This window comes from Mirounga angustirostris, unplaced genomic scaffold (assembly GCF_029215605.1).
Source record: "Mirounga angustirostris isolate CCGP_5_RB_7025 unplaced genomic scaffold, mMirAng1.0.hap1 SCAF_9, whole genome shotgun sequence".
NCBI lineage: Eukaryota > Metazoa > Chordata > Mammalia > Carnivora > Phocidae > Mirounga > Mirounga angustirostris.
The window spans coordinates 119497325-119520023 of record NW_026991717.1 but is presented as its reverse complement, the minus strand read 5'-3'; the positions used below and the strand labels follow the sequence as shown (position 1 = coordinate 119520023).

At 46.4% G+C, this 22699-nt stretch overlaps 1 protein-coding gene across 5 annotated transcripts; it reads right to left on the bottom strand.

The window, feature by feature from the left end:
- Positions 1–1022: 1022 nt before the first annotated feature.
- On the bottom strand, positions 1023–20240 carry CIPC (CLOCK interacting pacemaker). 5 transcript variants are annotated; one of them, XM_045901294.2, is made up of 5 exons: positions 20106–20220; positions 18479–18556; positions 13934–14121; positions 8054–8223; positions 1023–4578 (listed from the first exon to the last, which is right to left on the bottom strand). In XM_045901294.2, exons 3-5 carry the CDS (start codon positions 14067–14069, stop codon positions 3709–3711), a joined length of 1176 nt encoding a protein of 391 aa, XP_045757250.1. In that variant the 5' UTR covers positions 14070–14121; positions 18479–18556; positions 20106–20220; the 3' UTR covers positions 1023–3708. The 5 variants fall into 5 exon arrangements, with proteins under 5 accessions (XP_045757250.1, XP_045757253.1, XP_045757251.1 ...); XM_045901297.3 differs by lacking the exon at positions 20106–20220 and adding an exon at positions 19961–19979; XM_045901295.3 differs by lacking the exon at positions 18479–18556 and having other exon boundaries at positions 20106–20240.
- Positions 20241–22699: the final 2459 nt, after the last annotated feature.

Here is a 22699-nt window from a genome sequence, read left to right as displayed (position 1 = left end):
TGTCTCTCTCTGTCAAATAAATAAATAAAATATTTAAAAAAAGAAAGAAAGAAAGAGAAAGAAAGAAAGAAAGAGAAAGAAAGAAAGAAAGAAAGAAAGAAAGAAAGAAAGAAAGAAAGAAAGAAAGAAAGAAAGAAAGGAAAAGAAAGAAAGAAAGAATGCTGTGAGAATTAGACTCCGGCAACCCTCTAGGCCTTTACATGAGAATAAGCTTTTATTTTTCCAGCGTCTTAAAAATTGGGAGGGGCGGTTGGACTGGCCTTGGGGAGCAGGGAAGAGCAGAGCATGAGGAATCTACTCTAAGAAGCACGGAGGGAGGCCTGGAGTTGTACTTGCTAAGGACCTCCATGGTAGGAAGAACTTCATTTAATGTGGCATTAGTTTATACCAGCAGACAACTGTCGTTTTGACATTTGTGAAAGTGTCAGATCAGAAGAAAGAAACCATTGGATTGAATCTCTTAGTCCTCCCAACCTACCCAATGTAAACCTCCAAAACGCCAGGGAACGCTTGACTATTCATTTGCCTTAAGATTGCCTGCATTTCAAGTTCACACCAGTTCAGTATCTAATCCCAACATTTCCAAGTGACCTGAGTACATATGTTTGAAACTTAATTCAAATACAGTTCAGCCTTGAACAACACGGGGCTTAGGGTTGCCGAACCACCCCCCACCTCCACCCCGGCGCACAGTTGAAAATCCACGTACAGGTTTGGACTCCCCAAAACCTTAAATACTAAAAGCCTACTGTTGACCAGAAGCCTTACCAGTAGCATAAACAGTCGAGTAACACCTGTTTTATATGTTCTATGTATGACACGCTGTATTCTTACAATGACATAAGCTGGAAGAAAGGTTATGAAAACCATAAGGAAGCAACATGTGTAGCGCTATAGCGTCCTTATCAAAAGATATCCATAGAGAAGTGGATCCCTTCAAACCCATGCTATTCAAGGGTCGACTGTACTTACTCTAGATTTCACTTAGTATTTTCAAGCACTTATAAAGCAGAAGGGCCAAGTAGTTTTCAAGTAAGGGACTTTTATTTTTCTCTGACATTTCACAGTCAATTTCTACAAAACTTCATATTTCCTCAAAAGAATTCACATTTGGTAAATAAATCTCTACCCTAAAGAATTCATAGCAGGAAAAACACTTCAATATATGCACGAGAGTTACTTTTCTGTTGCAGGAATCATAGTAAAGTCAGACAATACTATAATCAATAAAGAGCCATGAGTGTAATAAATTACAAATGTTATTAAACTCCGTTTCTATAACCAGTTCCATCAGCAGCTTTTTCTAGACGTGTGTCACCCCTGCCAACAAAATCTGCCAGAAGTTTTCTTTAAGTGTTGGTCTGAACTAAGAACTGCTTCTCACTTTCAGAAAAAGGAAGCTCTGCCGCAGTACTTCATACCAGATCAAATCATGCCTGCTAAGACCATCACTACTTACAGCCTTGTGCAACCACCAGAGATCCTTCTGGTCTACTCCGAGGTTCCTCCATGTGCTGATCTGGCGTCTGGCCCCAAATGTCTGGGAGCCTCAGTGGACCTCTTCTTCCAAGAACTAGCTTCCCTAGTTGGCTTCATCTGCTTACAGCTCCACGAGGGAAAGAACACCCATGCTAACAGCCTAGAGAGACTTCCAGCACGAAGTCACACAATCAGAGGAGCCGGGAGGTGCTGCTTCCCCTGCCACTCAGCAGTGCAGATCAATGGTGGCTTTCATCATCTTTTACCATAACAGGAAGGGAAATGCAAATCTTAACTAGGAAGAGTCCAAGAGGCTGATAGCTCCACAGAGGGTTTTTCCGATGGAATAAATTTGGTTCTCAGCAAGTATGTTCAGATTTTTGACACTCAGTAAGACTCATGACTGGCGCCCAGGCTGTTCTGAGTGCACCTGTCTCGGTAGCTTTGCTGCCAAATACTTTCTGCCAAAAAGGAAGCTTCCTAGCATGGTGCGCAGAGCAGAACTGTCGTAGTACCACACGGATTCAGGGGAGGCAAAGGGAGCGGGCCAAGAGGAGAATATTCAAAGGAGCTGAGAGTCTGCTTAAAGACACATTTGTTGGGATTTTGAAACTCCTTCAGAAAGCAAATTGCAGGTAATAATTCTGCACTGATCAGGAGAGTGCAGAGATTTTACCAAGCTCTTTCTAAATTAGTCGTATCTAAATCATACATGTTTAGTAACAAAGTGAGGGCAATCTGAAACCTTGAAATTTAAAAACTATGTGAAAGTTCTAACTACCAGGTAAATGTGAGCATTAGCTTCTGGCCCTGGTGAAACTTCCACAACATTTTTCTTTGCAGAAAAGGTGAAGCTGGTCATACAGGATTTCTTATTAAGGTAATTTGCACGGAGATTTTCAAGAGGATGAAATTTTTAAATGAGATAAAAAGTCTGAAATGATACTACTTAGAAATCCCATTTACCTTTACCATGAAGCTCAAAGAATCGGTATCACCTGGAAATTGTATCACACCCTCCATTTCTAGATGAGCTTCAAACAACCAACCCTACACCTCTGGCTTTGCTGCCGACATCCAACGCATGAAGGAAACACAAAAGACTCTGCCCCGCAAGTGCTCCACGTCACTGTGACATGCGACAAATGAAAACTTTGGATAGGCAAAGAATATTGGTACGAAGAATGGTTTCCAACGTTTTGGGCACTTCAATATCATGACCTCAGGATGGTTTTAATTCAAAGTGGATCAAGCTTAGTGATCACTCCTTTCCTCTTTTACAAAAACAAAAAGGGATAAAAAGGAGGCAGCAGAGAGTTAACTTACGTACATTCTCAGAAGCCACAAAGCTGTCTTTTGAGATGTTCACACATAAAACAGGTTGCATTGTTTCAAAAGAAGGCGGGGCGGGGGGGGGGGAAGCATACACTTCCAGAATCCTCCAACTCCCAACCAAGAGATGCTGGCCATGTCTACTTTCTTCAGTCTAAGTCAAAAAAGCAATTCAGCAATTATAATTCCAGATGGTACTGAATCCATTCCATACTTTACAAATCTGAAGTATTTTGCCTACCAGTTTAAGTGAGGAGAAATCTGGCTTGTGATTAGAGTGGAAGAATTCAATGGTGCGACCCTCCCGCCTCGACTTTCCAGTTTAGGAAGACAGAGCGTCACATGCTCAAGTGCTTGCACCCTCGGCCCAACCTGTGCCCAAGGCATTTTAGCGTTTGCCCATATGGCACGATGACTTATGGAACGCAAGCACGCCTCCTCTTTCTCTCTGTGACTAAGACATTCAAGGGAAGCTCCACAAAGGGATCCTTCTGTCACCTACTCCCTGGCTTGACAGCTGTCACTCTGTGTGCTCCTCCCCGTCACTGTACCCTTGATCACAGTGAGTGTGTGGGTCGGTGGGAGGTGATAGTTGCTATAGCCCACACAACCATCTCTCCTGCTTGGCCCCGTGACCCATCTAAGTGCCTGTGGGCTGAGAAAAGGGGCCCCAAGGGCGCTCCGAATGTGAGGTCCTCAGAGGGACGGGGACGTATGTAAACTGTGCACAGACCACAGGTTAAGACAGCGGCCGGGTATGGGCATGTGGCTTCCTAAGTGAACTGCCCAACAGTTTAATTGTAGAAGGAAAAGCTCTTACATAAGCTTTGGGAAACAGGAGTAGAAACAGCCAAAGAGTTAAAAAGAACCGCTCAAGTGACAGCAAAGCCTCCTGGGTTACAGGTCTGGGTGGTCGGAGAACGCTTCCAGGGCACTGCCGCTATGCCTAGACCCCGAGGTTAAAGAGGCCTGCAGCCTGGCCCAGGCCTGAGGAGCCCTGCTCTTGGTGGCCTCGATGAACAGCCGGGTCTGCTCCTTCAGCTGGTCTAGCTCCACCTGAGTCGCCTGGTTCTGACGAATCAACTCCTTGGTTTTCAGCGTGATCTCCAGCAGACCGGACCTGTGCAGGACGAGCAGCGTGTTGTGAAAGCGCCGGCGCTTGCTCTGCCGCCGCTCTTCGAAGAGCTCGGGGCTGCGGCAGAGGCGCCCGGCGGCCCCCAGGGGCGAGAGCGGGGAGCTGCTCTCGCCGCCGGGCGGCGTGCTGTCCGACGCGCAGACGGGGCTGGCGGGGGAAGCGAAGGTCAGGCTGGGGGCTTTAGCCACGTGGCTGCTGGACACGGGCTGAAGAGTCTGCGGGCTCCCGCCCGCCGCCAGGGAGGGCACGCCCTGCGGAGCGGAGTCCTCTGCCCGCTGGGCGCCGGGCGGTGCGGGCGCCGGCGGGCTGGGGGGCGCGGCGCCGGCCTTGGCGGGCTCCCTGGAAGACCCGCTCGGCCCCAGTCTCTCGGCACAGACTTTCTTCTGCATCCCGCTGTCTCCTCTTGCTTCTGAGCTGACGGAGAGGCCCCTTTTGCCTGGGTGGGGGGCGATTTTGGTGTAAGAATTTAGGATGGGCAGGTAGTTCCTGGAGTCCGACTTCTTCTCGCCGGCGGGACACGGGCTGGCGGGAGGCGGCGCGGGTGGATGAAGGAACAGCAGCTGCGGCTGCGCCGAGATCACTTCGAAGGAGGGCTGGACGGTCCACGACTGGAGCTGGGACGAGCTGCTGCCCTGCGAACAGAGGAGAAGAGCAGCACGCTGCCGTGACCTGCCGGGAGGGGAGGCCCCGCGGAGCTTGCCTCACCCCCGCGCTGGCCCTTCTCAAGAATGGGCTGGAAAATCCATCTGCGCTGGACATCAGTGGTTTGGGTGGTTTGTGTGTGTGTGTGCTTTTTACCTTTCTTAAGGGAACACTGAAGGAACGCTATCATTTTTATCCAAGTGCTAGCCCTGAGAGAGAGAGATCGTAGACAGGGGAAGTAATGACAGGCTTCAGGTCACAACTGAGGCAATGAAAATACTGACAGTGCGATGTCCTGACGTAAAAGGTGCTCATCTCAAGACTATAAATGTGTCTTCACACCAAAGTCTGTCTTCATTTAGTTACATCTGGGACCTCTTGCACCTGAAAACAACTTTTGATTTGAGAGGTACATATTGTCGGCACCCCTGTTCTTAAGTCGGGGCCGCCGGGTCACCAGAAAGCCATTCAAGAGAACAGTGCCTTGGCGGCGCTAAGTGCGCAGGGGGCACTGCGTGCGGCGGTTTATGTGGGTGCTCTCATCTCACCTCGCCAACACCCAGGCCGAGTTACTGTTTCTGCTCATATAGAAGAAATAGAGGCTCAGAAAGTGGAAATAACTTGCTTTAAGCCTCTGAGCCACTAAGTGATGGAGCTAGGATTCCATCCTCGGTCTGACTCTAAAATCCATCCTAACCATTCACTACTCAGCTTTTGTTATGTTACCCCTCGATTGTACATTTTTATTTTTAAAGTACTGATTCAGTCTAATGATGGAAGTCTAATACAGAAGGGCATGTCTTGGGGTGCCTGGGTGGCTCAGTCATTAAGCACCTGCGTCCGGCTCAGGTCATGATCCCAGGGCCCTGGGATAGAGCCCCACAATGGGCTCCTGCTCGGCTGGAAGCCTGCTTCTCCCTCTCCCTCTCCCCCTGCTTGTGTTCCCTCTCTCGCTATATCTCTGTCAAATAAATAAATAAAATCTTAAAAAAAAAAAAGAAGGGCATGGCTACTTGTCCCCAACATTTAAAAGCCAGTCCATGGGGCGCCCAGGTGGCTCAGTTGTTAGGCGTCTGCCTTCGGCTCAGGTCGTGGTCCCAGGGTCCTAGGATCAAGCCCTGCATCGGGCTCCCTGCTTGGCGGGTGGCCTGCTTCTCCCTCTCCTACTCCCCCTGCTTGTGTTCCCTCTCTCGCTCTCTGTCAAATAAATAATAAAATCTTAAAAAAAAAAAAAAAAAAAAGCCAGTCCAGTTCTGACTCGGTCCCAAAGATACGGGTATAGACGAGGCTAGGAAGCGAGAACCCGATGGAGGTCCTTACCCGTGGTGGGGCCATTTGATTTATCTGAAGAAAGCTACGGACTCTCTTCCCATATCTGCACAACATGTTGCACACGTTTCAGCTTCTTGGATGCCTGGCTAGGAACTTTAGGCCAAGTTCAACTACAGTTCATCTGTACAAAGGCTAGGATGATCCAGAGAGTCCATTCTGGAGCCCGGTTGGTGTTTGAACATACCCTGGGGTGTGCGTAAGCAAGCAGGACCGGGCCTAGCAACCACACTTCCTTGTCAGAGGTCCAAAATTAGAGGTCTTTTGAAGTAGAGATCAGCCTAGCCCACTCAGTCAGGAGCAAAACTTCACGCTATCCCCCTAGTCACTTATGCCATAAGGACAAGACCTACGAGGCAAACAGATCCACAAACTATCTAACTCATTACTCTCCCAAGATGATTTCAGTGGATCGTTCTTCCTAATGCGGCTGTATGCTCACCGCCTTCATAGATACTTAGCTTATTTGTTCTAATTATTAGATTTGACAATGTATTATTCACATTGAAATCATCTGAGGGAACACGGGACAAGATTTTCGGCTTGGATAGGATCTCAGAATCATTTCACAAAGCCTTCATGTTAAAGATGAGCAAACTGAAGTCCACAGTGGCTAAGTAATGATGTGCAAGATCACATGGTCTGGTGGCAGGGAGGGAATCAGACCCTCACAAGAAAAATACCTAAAAGCAAGCAGCAATAATCAAGACATTGCACAATATGCAGAGATCTTTTTTTTAAGTGTACAAATTACTTTAATTTTGGCATGTGCTGGATTCAAGCATGTCTGAAAACACAAAATAAAACTCCTAGACTGCTTCTCTAGGTCAGCCTGCCCCGCCCTGAGCCTCCAAGCTCCTGATCCAGCCCAGCAGCCTTCCTTCCTGGAGGTCTTTGTCCTGAAGAATGCCGCTCTACTGGAAAAGCCTACTCACTCCTCCAGCCCTCAGGGGCTGCCAGTCTTGCCTACCACAAAGGAGGCACATAATCACAGACAGACACATGAGAAAGAGCCAGAAGGAAGCAGGAGAGGAAGGCGGGGAGAGGAAGAGCCTGGAGGAAAAAAAAACAAAAACAAAAAAACCCAGAAGCAAGCGGCACTGGGGGGGGCCTGGACAATCTCATGTGGGATCCATCTCATGTCTTTATTTCCTCTCTTTGTCTCACTAAGGACAACTATGTATGCTTCCAGCTGAGATGTGATCTGCCAAGGAAAAAAAATCTTCAAATTCTTAATTCTTTCCCCCAAGTCACTAGGTTGCATTGGTGAAAATCAGTTTGTGTTCCTCTGTAAGAACGAAGTGAACAGTTCAGGTCCTAGGGTTTCCTGTCAGGCTCTCGCCAGGTTCTTCCACCTAAGGTGGGAAGGTCAACAACATAAAGCCAGATCTCCAACTTCACCAGCTGCAAGCAGCCTCATCAGTGGACCCACTGATAATGCTTTCGAGCAAAGAAGGGTAAGGTTAAATGTTCTTTAGCCAAGTTAATGTGATTGAATTCTGTTTCAAGCACTGGGCTGAGCTTACACTTTCATTTCTAAATCTTCTTTTCTTTCATATCCAGACAATAGTCATGTCATATGAATAGTTATGTAATAAAGCCCAAAACGGGGTACTTTTCAATTCCACTACAATGCGGTGTGGACTCTCCTGGGACAGCCATACCCAAACCAAAGAGCTGCTCTCTCACTAATGAAATGGTTTTGAGAGAACATGGAAATTGCCTCTACTGCTCAAACAAATAAATACATCCTACATCTCTCAGTTCAAGGGCAACTCAAATTAAAAAGAGATTCTTTTGTTTCTACCCTCAGTTCTGCCATATGTTAGAATGCACTGAGGAAGTTACAACATTTCTACTCTGTTCCTTTATACTTGACTAAAGAATTCTGGGGTCCCTTTGGACAAACCAAGAATACAGAAATAAAGTAGTCCTACTGTCTGGAAAATGGGAACACGGGTCATGATTACTGCAGTCCTTCTGAAAACACTGTCCCCAGGACAGAAGCACACATCAGTGTGGTTCCAATGGTCTGCTTCTAAAATCTCTTCCTTGATGGAGAGGGAGAGGCACTGTACACAGGGAGTTCAGAAACTTTAATGTGCAGACACATCAGGAGACAGCAGTCCTCCTCACCTGTTTGACCAGCACATTCTTCATGACAACCATCGGTGACAGTGCGGGGAAGGCACTGCCCGCAGTCTTGGAGTTCTGCCTTGGCCTATCTTCTCGGCTCCAGCCTAAGGCGCTCAGCATGTCCTCGGACTCCATCTGCTCCGCCGAGCTCAGACACTCTGAGCTCCCATCTGCTGGGCAGAAGAATGGTCAGTTCGCATAGGATCTAGGCTAGGGGCTCCTAAGCAGACCTTCTAAGGAGTTAACAGACTTCTCGAAATGGAATGCAACATTTGTGATATATATTTTTGTGAATTTTTCTGATGGGTCTTTAGCTTTCATTGTATTCTCAATGGAATCCACACATGACCCCTCCTAGCCCCAAAAGATTACAAATCACTGCCCTAGGACAGCAGACTTCCTTTCTAACTCTATTACAGACAAAAGCTTGCATCAATTAGGGTTTATGTGAAAGTAATCATCACCAGCCTACAGGAGAAACAGGATGAAGGTTTCAAAGTTAGATCATTACTTTCAAGAATCTGCTGCTGAGACGGGAGGGGAGTGTGTGTGTGACTAGGGCAGGATTAAGACCTTTAGAGGCTTATTATTATATCTCAAGATATAATAATAAAAACAAAACCAACCTTATGTAAACCTCAAAACTTACATCCATGCTGAAATTTAAATAGCTCCATCCTAAATTTTCTAATTGCACAATTCTGGGTAAGTTCATCAAAGCTGAAATTTAAAATGTGTCTGTTACCCGCCTCCACCCAACACCTCCAACAAAGGAGGTGTTCGTATCCTAAATGCACACTGAGTGTGCCTCCTGGGGATCCTGCACAATGGGAGATAGAAAGATACTCTCTGAGGTAAAGAAAATGAGGTTGCCCGATGTGAAATCCATGCAAAAAGGACTTAATTAGCTACCTCCTAGAGTAAACCAAGAGACTGCTCTAACCCTGCTAGCGAGGAGTCTGGGAATACACTAAATGCTCATCAAGAATCTCAGAGTAATTTGGCTGAGGCAGGACGGAAATGTGACTATAATTTAAATGAGTGTAACTGTCAACACTTGCATTTAATCAGAATCTCTAGTGATGTTTTTTAGAATTTACAGATGCTGGGGGCCTCCCCTCAATCTACTGAATGACTTATCTGGTGCCCAGGCAAGTGGATTTTCACAAAGCACAAGGATTCCGAATGTGCACCTCTAATGAAGGACCAGGGCCAGAGACAAAGGACCTCAGAAACAATATGCATGCCTAGTGCATGGATCTTGGTTTCTAAACGCCATTCTGCACAAAAAGAAAAACGGATCCTTGGAGAAACAGCTGAGTTCAATTCAAGTCCTTGGCAGTGAAAAGTACATGATGAGCCTGGACATCTTACTGTCCCAGAAAACAAGAAAGTGCTCAAACACAAATGGGGTCAAGTCAAAAAAACACAGAACTATCTAGAAGGAGTTCCCACTGGCCAAATTTGGGACAATTATATAGGAAATGAATTACAAAAGAATTCCATGAATCCACAGTGGTACCCTGCTGTACAGAAGAGTGTCAGCTAATAAAGTGTACAAGGAGTGATAAATCAGATCACCATTTTTAAGCCAACGATGTAGTAATTGATTCAGGCAAGGATCATCAATGGTTGCTAAAACCACTGGTCAAGAGTTTTTCAGAAACAGGATAGTTATGCAGTGTCGAAGTATCATCCCATAAACTATGTACTAATTACAAAGAGAAAAGGGTACTTTTATAATAAATAAATCTCGTATATGTTTACACACTACCTTAACCACGTGATCAGCCAGGGAGGGCATCACCAAGAACAGACAAACTTTGGAGTCTCATTATGTGCTGCTATGGGAAAGGTGTAACATCAAGAGTGTAGTACTCTGGTAAAGAAAAAAATGCTTATCCTGATTCTAATAATGGGGAAACTACCAGAAAAATCCAGAGAGTGAGACATTCTACAAAACAACAGGCCTAATTCATTCAAAAATGTCACTGTCATTAAAGAAAACAAAGGGAAGAAGGGGAGGAAGGAAAAGGCAAGGAAAGATGAAGATGCTGTTCTAGACTAATTCAGACTAAAAAGGACAACTAAATGAAATGAACACAATCCTCAACTGGATCCTGGATCCAAAACAAACACGCTGACAAAAAGATAAACAGTTATAAAGGACATTATTGAGACAATGGGGAAAATCTGAATATGGACTGTGGCTAATTAATAACTACATCAATGTGAAAATTCTTGGTTATGACACTAATGTTGTAACTATACAGAAGAATGTTATTTTTTTTAGGAAATTCGTACTGAACTATATATGTTTATATATAGATATGTATGTGTGTGAACAGAAAGAGGTGTGCATGTGTATAAAGCAATAGGGCAAAATGGTATCACTCAGTGGATCTGAACGAAAGACATCTGTGATGTTCGTTCTGTTTTGTGTAGATTTGAAATTTTTCAAAACATAAAGCTGGGAAAATAATTCAAATGGGAAAAACTACCTTGGTTTTACAAATCCCATCACGCTCCAAGGTAACTGGAATGGTAACTCGGGGAACTGATGAACTCACTCCCTGGCACGTGGCCCAGGAGAGGCCGGAGGCATTCACTGGGGCCGCTTTCTGAGGCCTAACGATGATTTTTAATCCCACCTTATGTCTGAACAACACAATGCTCCTTAAAGTGCTTTGACATAGAGAATAAGGCAACTATCAGAAAAACTCTCCAGACTTTGGGACATACTACAAAACACGTGGCCTGACAAGGCTGAGGTTGTTGGAAGGCATACGGAAATGTCAATATCCTAGCAATAATCGGTGGTAGGATTACGGATGTTTAGTTCTTCTTTGCATGTTTCTAAATTTCGAAACTTCTACAATGAGCACGTATTACCTTCATGATATGAAAATGAGATGAAAAACAAACATGATACTAAAAGAAAAAAAAGAGACATTAGGCCTACAATGTTTCCCAAACCGGTCTGATCACAGAAATCACCAGAGACACGTGTAAAAAGCAGTAAAACCCACCTTTCAGGCCCTCCCCGAGACCTTCACTATCGTAATCTCCAGGAGAAGAGTCTGGGGATCAGTATTTTTTTTTTCTTTTTAATTCTCCCTCAGAGAATGACCCCTGCCCACACCTTGATCTCAGACTTCCAGCCTCCAGAACTGTGAGACAATAAACGTGCTGTTTCAGCCATCCGGTTTGTGATACTCTTATGGCAGTTTGGCAAACTCATGCACCATCCTAACCAATAAAAGTCTGCCTGGAATATGGAATAAACTTAGCTCAATCCACGGCAATATTCTTATCATTCAGATAACAGGAACTGCACAGGTATCCACGTGCCCCCGCCAAACTTAACCATAATCTTAGCCCAGCCCCTGATGAATTTGGGCCAAAGGTCAGCATATGTGGAATGCCAAAATAAGGGAATCTTGTGGCTGTCTTATAGAACACCAAAAAGTGTGGACAGCTGCACCAAATGTAGGTATATTTTGTTTTATATTTTTTAAAGATTTCATTTATTTGTTTGAAAGAGAGCGTGCGCTCAAGGGAGGGAAGCACGAGCAGGGGGGAGGGGTAGAGGGGAGAGGGAGAAGCAGACTCCCCGCTGAGCAGGGAGCCGGGTGCAGGACTCGATCCCAGCACCCTGAGATCATGACCCAAGCTGAAGGCAGACACTTAACCAACTGAGCCACCCAAGCATCCATGTAGGTTCATTTTAGTCCCCGCACAGAATATTTTCACTCCAGTGTAGCAACTGTGAGCATCTCAGCCAAAGTGTATTCCTCATCACTGACTACCCCTGATCAATTATGGAATGAATAAATGAATAGATGAGGTGGATTTGGCTGACTCAAGAATTTCATCAGACCTTGCCAGTAAGTACTGGGCTATAGTGTCGAAAGACAGGACCTCTGGAATCACACATCCCTGGATTCAAATCCCAGCTCTACCATTGACCAGTTACCTGATCTTGGAAATTATGTAATTTTTCTTTTTTAAAAACATTTTTTTAAATTTTTAAAAGATGTTATTTTTTTATTTATTGTAGAGAGATTATGTGTGTGTGTGTGCGCGCACGCATGCAGGGGAAGAAGCAGAGGGAGAGGGAGAAGCAGACTCTATGCTAAGCAGAGCCTGAGGCGGGGCTTAAAGCAGGGCTCAATCCCAGGACTCTCAGATCATGACTTGAGCCAAAATCAAGAGTTGGGCGTTTAACGACTAAGCCACCCAGACACCCTGGAAATCATGTAATCTTTCTTTGCCTCAATTTCCTCATCTATAAAATGGGGAACATAATAGTTACTTTCTTACAGAATAGTTGTTATGATTTATTTTATGTGAACTACTTAGCATGATCCATGCCACGATGTGTTGCGGCTGGTTCCTCCCAGCTCATTCAGACTAACAGTATACATCTTTTCTAATTCCCCAAATCTTCCCATCCCCACATTTGGTAACATCGTATGAGTAGCTTGAAATTAATTGGTCCTGGTGAGAGTGTATGTATCATGGAAACTGGCAGACATTATACATCAGGCGCTGGCTTGCCAACCAGCCACTGGTTACAGAGAACTTATATGGTAAATTCTATGTAAATGTTAACATCATTATTATTACTCAATAGGTACTCCAACTCCCTTGTGAGTTTGAAAAGACATTCCAGTAATTAAATGAGTAACACTGATGCGATTCCTTTAGCAATTGATGACCTCAGGGGAATCAGGACATACCTGGGTGGTAGAGATTGGTATTTTTAAAAAGAATCTCAGGTGAGCCTTATGATGAGTCAAGCCTGGGAAACAATGCTGAGAGAAGAAAAACCCAAAGGGCTAATAAGCTGGCCCTCCTTCCCTGGACTGTCCTTTTTCTAATCGTTCGATCAGTTGTTACTCTATTCCTCCCTGAGCAACAATCTATTTTTAATTTGGCTTCTCATGCAGTATGCCTACAGGGAGAAAACACACCAATCTAGGGATGAGAGAGTTCTAATTTTCCTAACAGCTGCATTTCGTACTGTAAATTAATAAATCAACAAGATGGACTGATTAGTCTTTGTGAAGCTGGATAACATAAATCTTCCTCTAGGAGAGGGGCTCTACTCCCTGAATGCTGACCCAGCCAGAATCCCCTGGCATCATCTTTCTGCGTCCTCTCGGCCAAAGATGTTAACACTAGAGCCATATTTAAGCCCTTACCCTCAAACCTGGAAATACAAGTGCCCAGCACAAAATTAGAAGATTCGCTGTGTAGGCAGCTCGCCCTTTCAGATAAGGTTTAAAACAAACTAGTGAGGAAACCTGAAAACCATTCTACTTGCTTGTCTCTAATAGGGTCTCCAGTTTGGAAGTGTACTGGGGGGTCTCCGTCCAAATACAGAATGCACAGATCCTGGCAGGGATGGGTTGTGGGGGGAAATGTTTTTAGACATGGCAAAATTACTTTCCTAGCGAAAACAGTTATCTTAAATTATATACTACTTTTTTCATTTGCTACACGGTGACACCACGCAGTAGTACTTTTTTTCCGGCAATGTAGCCATTCCTATGAAAAAGGAGCTAAGACAACAGAATTGTGAGTATTTAAATTTTTTTTTTCCAGTCACCACTTGCAATAGTTGGACATGTTAAGATTTAAAGTTGAGAGAGTCTGAGTTGAAAAAAGATGGCAGATCATCCCTTCAGAACTAACCCCCAATGACTCTGATGGGTAGCCCAGCATATGGCACCAGAATTACCATTTTAAGAGATCAGATAGTTATTTATCCTGTACATGAAAGCTTCCCACGATTATCACACAAATGAGTTTTAGGGAGGACATTTTTCAGGCAAATCATTCATTGCAATGTGGAAAGAATAAGGTATTTTTAACCTGAAAATCCAGAGTCCTTATCTGACTCAGCAGCTGCCATGCCGAGCTGACGAGCCGCCTTCTTCATCTCTGTGCCTTTGCCCAGTTTGGCCGAGAGTCTTCTGGGGCTCTCTCTGGACGGGTTTTTCCTCTCCATGTTTTACTGGGCTGGAAGCGGATTCATGGGTCCTCCTTTCATCTGGATTGCCCTGGGAAAAACAACAATTACGTAAGAAGACAGTGCCTCGAGAGCTGACACAGGTGATCCAGCTGGTGAGAAAAGTGAGGGCAGAGAACACTGGCCTAAACCCACTTCCTCCGTATCTTCTCAGAGGCCTCCACTTACACGGGCTTCAAGTTTGCTACACAGGAGAATGGTTTCCACCCAAAAGGAGGTTCACTGTCCTCTCCTGCCCTCAAATTCCATTACAAATTCAGGGCACACAAACCACGCTCAGTGGAAGCTTTGTAAACTGCTAACAAAGGCACACTTGATTAGGCTTTTTGGAAGGGGTAACTGCCCCCCACCCCCGGCTCCCCAAGGAAGGAAGGAGAGGTGATGCCCATCTTGGACAAGGCTCGCCTTCCCAGCATGCACTGGCAGGCTCCGGACTCGGTGCCACCTCCCACAGTAGAGCTGCTCAAATTAACCTTTCCCTTTGGATGAGGTACTGAACAGAGTAAACACAATTCCTCATATGTGCAGGCTACATTTTGGCTTAAAAAGAACTTTTCTGCACAAAGACGACCATGTATAATTGTGCTTTGATTCTGTACAAATCCACACACAACATTACTGCTGTAAATGTCCTCCTCAGTTGCTCTTCCATTTTACAGAGGAGGATGTTGAGGCTCAGGTTAAGTGACAGTCATTTAGAAATAGTTATCCAGTGCCCACTATGAAGCAGGCATTGTGCTAGGACCAATACAAAGTGCACAGAATAGACATGGTCGCTACCTTGCTGGAGCTTATGGTCTAGAGAGCCAGACACTAATCAAGTAATCATACAATTACTTAATCACTATTTTTTAAAAAGATTTTATTTATTTTGAGAGAGAGAGAGAGAGAAAGTGGGGGGGGGCAGAGGGAGAGGGAGAAGCAGGCTCTCTGCGGAGCAGCTGAGCAGGGAGCCCGATGTGGGGCTCGATCCCAGGACCCCAGGATCATGACCTGAGCTGAAGGCAGACATTTAACCGACTGAGCCACCCCAGGTGTCTCACTTAATCACTATTTTTTATAACAGCTATGAAGGGGAGGGGCTAACAGTCTGGGGTGGGAGGTAAGGTATTTTTAACCTGAAGGTTAAAAATAGGATCAGTACCAGGGAGGTACTGGGCAAGGGAAGGCTTTCCTGAGGAAGTGACATATACCTGGGATCCAGAGGAGTTAGCCAGAGGAAGGGGGATGAGTGGGACGTGGCCCTATGAAGGCCCTAAAGGAGCAAAGAATCTGACACATTCAAAGAGTTGAGAGGCCAGGGAGGCCAGAGCACGGTGCAGGGTGTAAAAGGCCATGCACTTGCGCCTAGAGGAACTGGTGGGGGCCAGATGGGCAGTTCCTTATAACCCATCACCAATAAGCATTTTCAAAGCATTTTGGAGGCTGGACTGAGATTAAAATGGAGAGAGGCAAGAGAGGCATTGAGATCATTTGGATACTACCACGGGAGCCCAGGTGAATTAAAGTGGTGGCAGTGGGGATGGAGAGAAGGGAACACACTGGAGATATATTTAGAAGGAAGACTTGATGGGGTTTGGTGATTCCATGTTGGGAGGTAGATGGTGGGACCATTTCCTAGGCTAGGCAGCCCAAGAGGGCACAGAGGGACTGGGTGGCGTGGCTAGGCCGGTCCAGTCTTGGCTATGTAGAGAGAAGTGACTGTGGGTCACCCAAGTGGAGATGCCTGAGAGACGGTCACATGTACAAGTCAGGAGCCCAGAGAAGCTAAAGAAGCCTAGACTTGCCCCAGTGACACACAACGAGTCCACAGCAGATCCAGAGCTTGGCTAACAGTGCAAAGAATGAGACAAATGAACCCTTCAAAGAGCTGGCAGAGGCTGAGAACATTCCAGATATTTTAACAAGGCCATCTCAGTCCCTGTGGAATGGCAGTGATAAGGATGGCATGATAACACAAAGGCTACTGCAGGGATAAAGAAAACAGGGAAAATGGCAATGACGATGACAACTGGGTAGGCACTATGGTTTGAATGTTTGTGTCCCCCCCACCCCAGAATTCATATGTTGAAATCCTAACCCCCAGAGAGGATGGTATTAGGAGGTGGGGCCTTTGGGAGGTACTTAAATCATGAGAGTGGAGCCCTAGTGAATGGGATGAATGCATTATAAAGGAGACTCCAGAGAGACCCCTTGCCCCTTCCACCAGAGGAGGACAGTGAACACTCTGTGACCCAGAAGATGACTGTGCTGGCCCCCTGACCTTGGACTTCCAGCTTCTAGAACTGTGAGAAATACATTTTTGTTCTTTATAAGCTACCCAGTCTGTGCTGTTTTGTTACAGCAGCATGAATACACAAAGATACTAGGTATAAGCAATGCCTGGTGAGGTTTTAATTCACAGTCCACTTGCGACTCCACCCATTTGTCCTTCTGAGTGGAGAGGAACACGAGCTCCCTGCCAAAGGGCACTGTATCTGGAATACCCTGAAATGCCACGTCTGAACACTTCTCTAGCAGTGGATATAGTGAAGAACATCAACTACTCCAGAAGCAGAGGAGCGATTCAAGATAAAATTAAGACAAGGATGTTTACAAGCATCCTTTAGCAACCCTCTTGCTCATACCTTTGCATTCAGTAGAAGTGGACTTAAAGGGAACTTATCCAAATGAGACTGAATTTTAAACACAACTCCGAGTAAAAATTATTTTGTATCCTATCTAACTCATTCAAGGGGACTGGCTTCCCCCATTCAATCCATGTCAAACCAAGCACTCTTGGTCACAAGTTAAGTCCTATGTGCATAAAAGATAAACAATGGCACTGTCCCATTTTGCACAGCATGATGGAAAAGCAACATCTCTATTGGGTGGCTATGAAATTGGACAGCATGAATAATCCAGTTTAAAAAGGAGCCCAAAATGTAGAACTGTATGTCTCATTAAATCAGGATCCTTTTGTATGGAACCCAACAAATGTGCATAGTTTCATTTTCCTGAAGTAATACCATCGAAAGGGAACAGGAAGCTTCTTCAAAATGGAAGGAGATGTAGCTTGTGGATGGGCAATCAGATTTAAGCAAGTCTGACCCTGCTGTTGATTTAGATCAGGAAGGTAGCTCATGTTAGTTGCAACTAATTGAGCGCTTGGCAAAGTTTTCACATTACCTTACTAGATATGAATTATTTTACAGGTATTTTAGATAAAGCATCCCAATTTAGTCTACAGTCCTTTTGATAAGAACAAAAAAGGTCTTGCTACTGTTACTAAAGTGTGCTCAACGGAACTACAGAAGATACACAGGAGTTTTCTGGCTCATTGAGAAGATGCATAATTGTGGAATCAACACACAAACGTTGACTAATAGGTTAAAAGGAGAACAGATGCAAAAATGTTAAATCCTAGAGAACTGGTGGCAGTTGGAAATAAAGAACGCATAATCCACTGTAGAATAGCAAACGGACTACTTTGGATGTGAAAGTGGCTAAAAATATGAAAGCCTCTGTCCGAAGTAAAGTTCTTTTTCAGCAACAGAAAGCCTTAGTGTCTTAGGAAGGTGAGATGGACAACGAAAGGCTACATCATCGCAGCTCGACCTCTCTTCTCTGAGAGGAGAGGCAGCGCCTTTCTGGGAGTGGCCCTGGGGACATCAATTAGCCAGTGAACAACAGACCCACTCCTGCACAACACCATATGAGGCCCGGGACAGCAGAAAAGCACGCAGTGATGGCATTTACCACCACTGCTCTCAAAGCCAGGGCCGGGCAAACGGCAGTCTGAAAACCTCAAGATTGTTATTCCTCCTCAATATTATTTTACAATCAAGGTAGATGCTCATAAGCTGACTAGCGGTTGAAATTGGGTTACTAAGCTCTTACCCAGCACGCCATCTCCTGCTTCCTGGCACAGACTGGAAACCACTAACGCTGCTTTACAAACATCTGAGCTCCTCACATGTCTGACTCTCTGCTAAAAGGGCTCCAACTTAAGTTCCCCCAGACTGTCAGAATCGACCTAATTGGGCCTCTTCTAGGTGCACACGTGACACATTATCCAGAACGTTCCCAGAGGGAATAGTACACATAAAACTCATAATGGAAAGTGAATCAATAAATATAGAAGTTTATATAAATAGGAGTAACATAAAATTTTAACAAGTGCTCCATAGCACTTGGCTCTTCTATTTTTACACTCCTTACATTACAGTCTGGTTATCTGTCTCCTCAACCTCAAGAATTGGGGTGTTTTTTGTTTTTTTTTTCATCTTTGCAACCTCAACCCCCCACAACTAACGTGTGAGGTGCTCAACAGAATAATACATTCCAACAAATCTTCTGTCCTGCTGAGTCCCGCTGACAGCCTCGCAGCTTAGCTGTCACCGAAATACCTGAACAGCTTGAAGGTCAAGACTGTGCATTTCCAAACACCATGGTCATCTCAAGATCTAACTTCCAGGTCTGGTCTCCTGCAGGAAACAGGTATCTCATTTACCCCTTATTTTAAGGTGAAACCTCAGGGATAAATCCACCAACCGAATTAAAGGTTGTCTAATCCACAATCTTTATGGAGATTTAGGCTTATGATAAAAGGGAGACCCAAGGTTTACAAGGAAAGGATCTGAAATGCCCCTCAGATCTTTCCTTTTATAGACACTTGGCAACTTTCCCCAGAGCTCAAGTTCCCTTTAAAATGTATCACGTGGATAACATGCGTGCCTGGACAGAGGTGTGAGGTAAAAGCCCAAGCAGAGGCTTAAATACAAAAAAGCACAAGGCCATAGAAATTAAGACCTTACCACCCAGAAAATAATGAGTAGTCCCAGTCAGAATTAGAAATGCATCACTAGCTTTTCCTTCAAGTTATTTTGTCTTGGTATCCATGTGGGAGATACCATTCTGGGGAAATGTCTGTGTGCTTTAACAGAGGGAGGACACCTCCCCGCAACCTAAATTTCAAATATTCGTTTTCCCCTTCGCATCCATTTCCATTCTCCAGCTTGGCTTCAAATTTACGTCAAAGATCCTGAACCCCAATTCCATACAATGTCCTCTGTTTGGAACCAGATATGGCTCCCTTCATTCTACTTTTCCAAAGAGATAAAATTAGTGAAATTCTCCAAATCCCCAGCTTCCAGAAGGGTTCACAGTAACAGTGCCCACCTCCCCATTCGCACCAGCCCACGCCGCATCTGTGCCAGGCAGCAGGGCACCCTCCAGGCATCCACCAGCCTGCCAGCTCAGCAGGGCAGAACTGGGCAGACCCTAGGACCGTGCTGTGACTGGCACACCACCAGACTCCCAGGGCAAACGCCCAGGCCATGTGTGTTGCCAGGACTTGGGCAATAACAGGGAGCCGGGCTGCGGCCTGTGCCCTGGGCCTGGCTCAGAAGTCCCCGAAACCCACCCACGAACCACTAACTCCTTACCTGGCACTGCGCACCTTCTCCCCCACCTCCCCACGCCCTGGCGCCATACCTGGCAAGCTGGCCACCCGGGAGAAATAACCAGCCAAATGGGTGACAGCAGGTCTCTGCAAAAGACAGCACACCTGCGTCCCGCGCCCAGGACAGGGCACTATGTCCACCCCCTACCTGGAGGCCCAGGACCCTCACCGGGTTACCAGCCCTGCTCCCATTCACCTGCCCTTTCCCTGCCCCTCTGCTCAGAGCCCTGCAGGCCTGCGGGCTCTCCGCCGCTGCCTGGACGCCCAGCAGGGCTAGTCTGGGGCCCACCCGCCCCGACTGCGTACTCCACTCGCTGCCCATGCAAGGCCCCTCCCCACACACAGCCCCCAGTCTCCCGCGATCCCCTCTCCCACGCAGCCGCGCCCCTCCAGCAAAAGAAACCAACTAAAAGGGGAACAGACGCACCACCTCCTGTTCCCACCATTTGGCCCTCTGTCCCCCGAAAGTCCGGTCCTCCCTCTTGCCTACGTCGCTTCCCTTCTCTCCCCTACTCCTGCCTCCTTCCCCCGCGCGAACCCTCTGCCCCCGGGCCCAGCCCTCCCTCTCTCACCTAGGGCCGAGGTCGCCTCTCCACGACCGGCCCCGCGGGTCAGGCGGCGCATGCGCGAGCCCGGCCCCGCGGCTCCATGACAACCCCGTCGGCGCCCGGTCTCAAGCTACTCCCCCCGCCCCCTGCTCCCGCCTCCCGCCCATTTCTCCTCCCTCCGCCTCCGCGGCGGCGCTCTCCGGACACGTGACTCGGCTCGGACGACCCGGCACCATGGAGACTGTCGAGGTTCTCCTAGAAGGCCCCCCGCCACCGGAAGGCGAGGCGGGCACGCCTCTCAGGGAGGCGCGGCCGTCCCTGAGAGGCCTGCGCTCTCTCCGCGGAAGGCGGGCGTCTCTATGGTTGGTTCCCCGGATTCGCCGCCATTTTGTACAGGGGACCTTGAGCGAAGAGCCGCGGGGGCACGGCTTCGAGGCGGGGTTTTGAGGAGCAACGGGTGGGCGGGCTTCTAGCAAACCGGGCAGGAGGCGTGATTCTCCTGCGGGAGCGGATGGAGGTTGGCCGGGATTGGCTCTCTCGGTCTGTGCGCCGGCACACCCTTAGGGTTGGGGACCGCGGCGGGCCTGCGGACGGGCACGGGAAGCCGAGGCGGTGGCGTCCGGCGTGGGCGGGCAGGCGGGCGTCCTCGCCGCGGTCTGGGCCTGGCGGAGGCGTGCCCCAGCGCCCCGCGCGCGGCTCACGTTTTTGCCACGCGTGTCGCGCCGGTGGGCTGGCGTTCCCGGCTACCTCTCCAGGCAGCCCCCCACGAGGCAGGGACGCAGTCAGTATTTCTTTTGGACGGTTTCACCTTCTTTGATGTGTGGCTCCCTTTGTCCCGTGCGACTGTCCGAGCTGCTGGGCTTTATATTGGTACTGTCTCTCCTGCCGGCTTTTGGTGAAGTGTCACAGTGAGCACACCTGTAATGGCTAAAGAAAAAGGGGTTGGGGATCAGTTCTCTTGCATCCGATCAGTGAGGGTTACTAATTAGGTTAGGAAAAAAGTCCTTCTCAAGTGAATTTGAAGAGACCGACACGTGGAGGCAAGTTCTAGAGCTGCCCTGGCCAGTCCAGTAGCCACTAGTCACTAGGGGGTGCTGAACTAATTAAAATACAAAATTTCAGTTTCTCATTTGCACTAGCCGCGTTTTAAACCCTCAGTGACCACATATAACCAATGGCTACCTTACTGGACAGCGCAGATTGTAGCACATTGCCCATATACAGAGTTGTATTCATTCAACCGCGCTGATCTAGATCACGAGACGGGGAAATGGCCCTGTGTTGGTAATCCAAGCCTTTGTGAGCGCTGCTAGGTCATGGTTAATCACGTTAGTCCTCTAGACACAGATAATGCTAATGCATTATTGCATATGAATGTATTTATTAGCATAAGCCCCACCAACAAATAATAATCGAATGCCTACAGCATGTAAAGTTTTTGTTGAGGGGATGGAGGGAGTGAAAACAATAGTTAACAATTATGAAGTAATTAAGAGCCAGGCAGCTTTACATTAATTCTCTTACCATGCTTCTGCAAATTTATGAGGTTGGTGCTAGTATCATTTGTAGTTGATAGATGAGAGCACTGAGGTTTATGCTCATGAGACGCAAAACAACTAAGTCCAAGATCTTAACCATTAACCATACTGCTTCTTTTTGGGGCAGAATGAAACAGTCTTTGTCTTCAGATATCTTAGAATCTGATATGGGAAGGACATGCTCCAATAAACTATATGAGAATGTGGCAAATGCCAGAGGATTCTGAACATAATCTAATTAATAAAATCAAGGAAGAAAAAAACAGCCTTCAGTTGTTTTTTGTTTGTTGTTGGAGAAGGAAGAGAGCAAAAGGTACAACTTGAAGAAGGACAGATAAAAGTTGGATTTACAAGGATGGAAGTAAATGAAGGCATAATGCATACCAGAGAAAAGAGAATAAATGAAATAAGCCAAAGCATGAGGATTATTTTAGTCCTCCACAGGTGCAAGTAAACCAGACTTACCTGATTTTACCTATCTTATGAGCACCCATGCTGTATCAATAACTTGAACTTCAAAGGCAAGTTTGCTAATGGAACCAAATGAATCAGACCAATTTAGTGATAGGTGTGATTTTTATTGAGTATGATTCTATATCATTAGTGATATAAGCAATTCATGAAAGTGGGTAATTTTTAAAAAATGGGTAATATTTTTATAGCCAGACCAATGTAAAAAATTTTCTTCCTGGCTTTGTTAATTTGCCAGGGTTTGTAAATCAGCATCTTGGTGGATAGTTTCCTGCTGGCATAACTTCTTTAATCTTTACTGTCACACTCACATTTAGGCTCGGGTTCCTATGATGGAGAGTGGGTTTGGAAGCACGTCTTCTTGCTGTAGAGTCCTTTCCAGTTGGAGTCCTCAGTACCCGTTGTGTGGCCCAAGACTCATTTTGCCACCACCACTGCCAGCAGGGGGAGACCTGCTCCCTTAAATGCTACACTCAAGGCTTTGCGAATTGGCTTCTTTTCCTTTCTCCTGGTCACGGAGTGCCACAGTCTGGAACCAGAAGCTGCACTTCCACCCAGCCTATTTCATTAAGTTGTTAACTCCCCCGTCCATGTGAGGATTTGCATTTT

Coding starts and splice junctions, on each gene's coding strand:
- CIPC (XM_045901295.3), bottom strand. CDS start 14,069: ATGGAGAGGAAAAACCCGTCCAGAGAGAGCCCCAGAAGACTCTCGGCC. Junction 8,224..13,933: donor TAAGGACTCTGGATTTTCAG/GTTAAAAATACC, acceptor TCTGCCCAGCAG/ATGGGAGCTCAGAGTGTCTG. Junction 4,579..8,053: donor AGAATGTGCTGGTCAAACAG/GTGAGGAGGACT, acceptor CTCTGTTCGCAG/GGCAGCAGCTCGTCCCAGCT.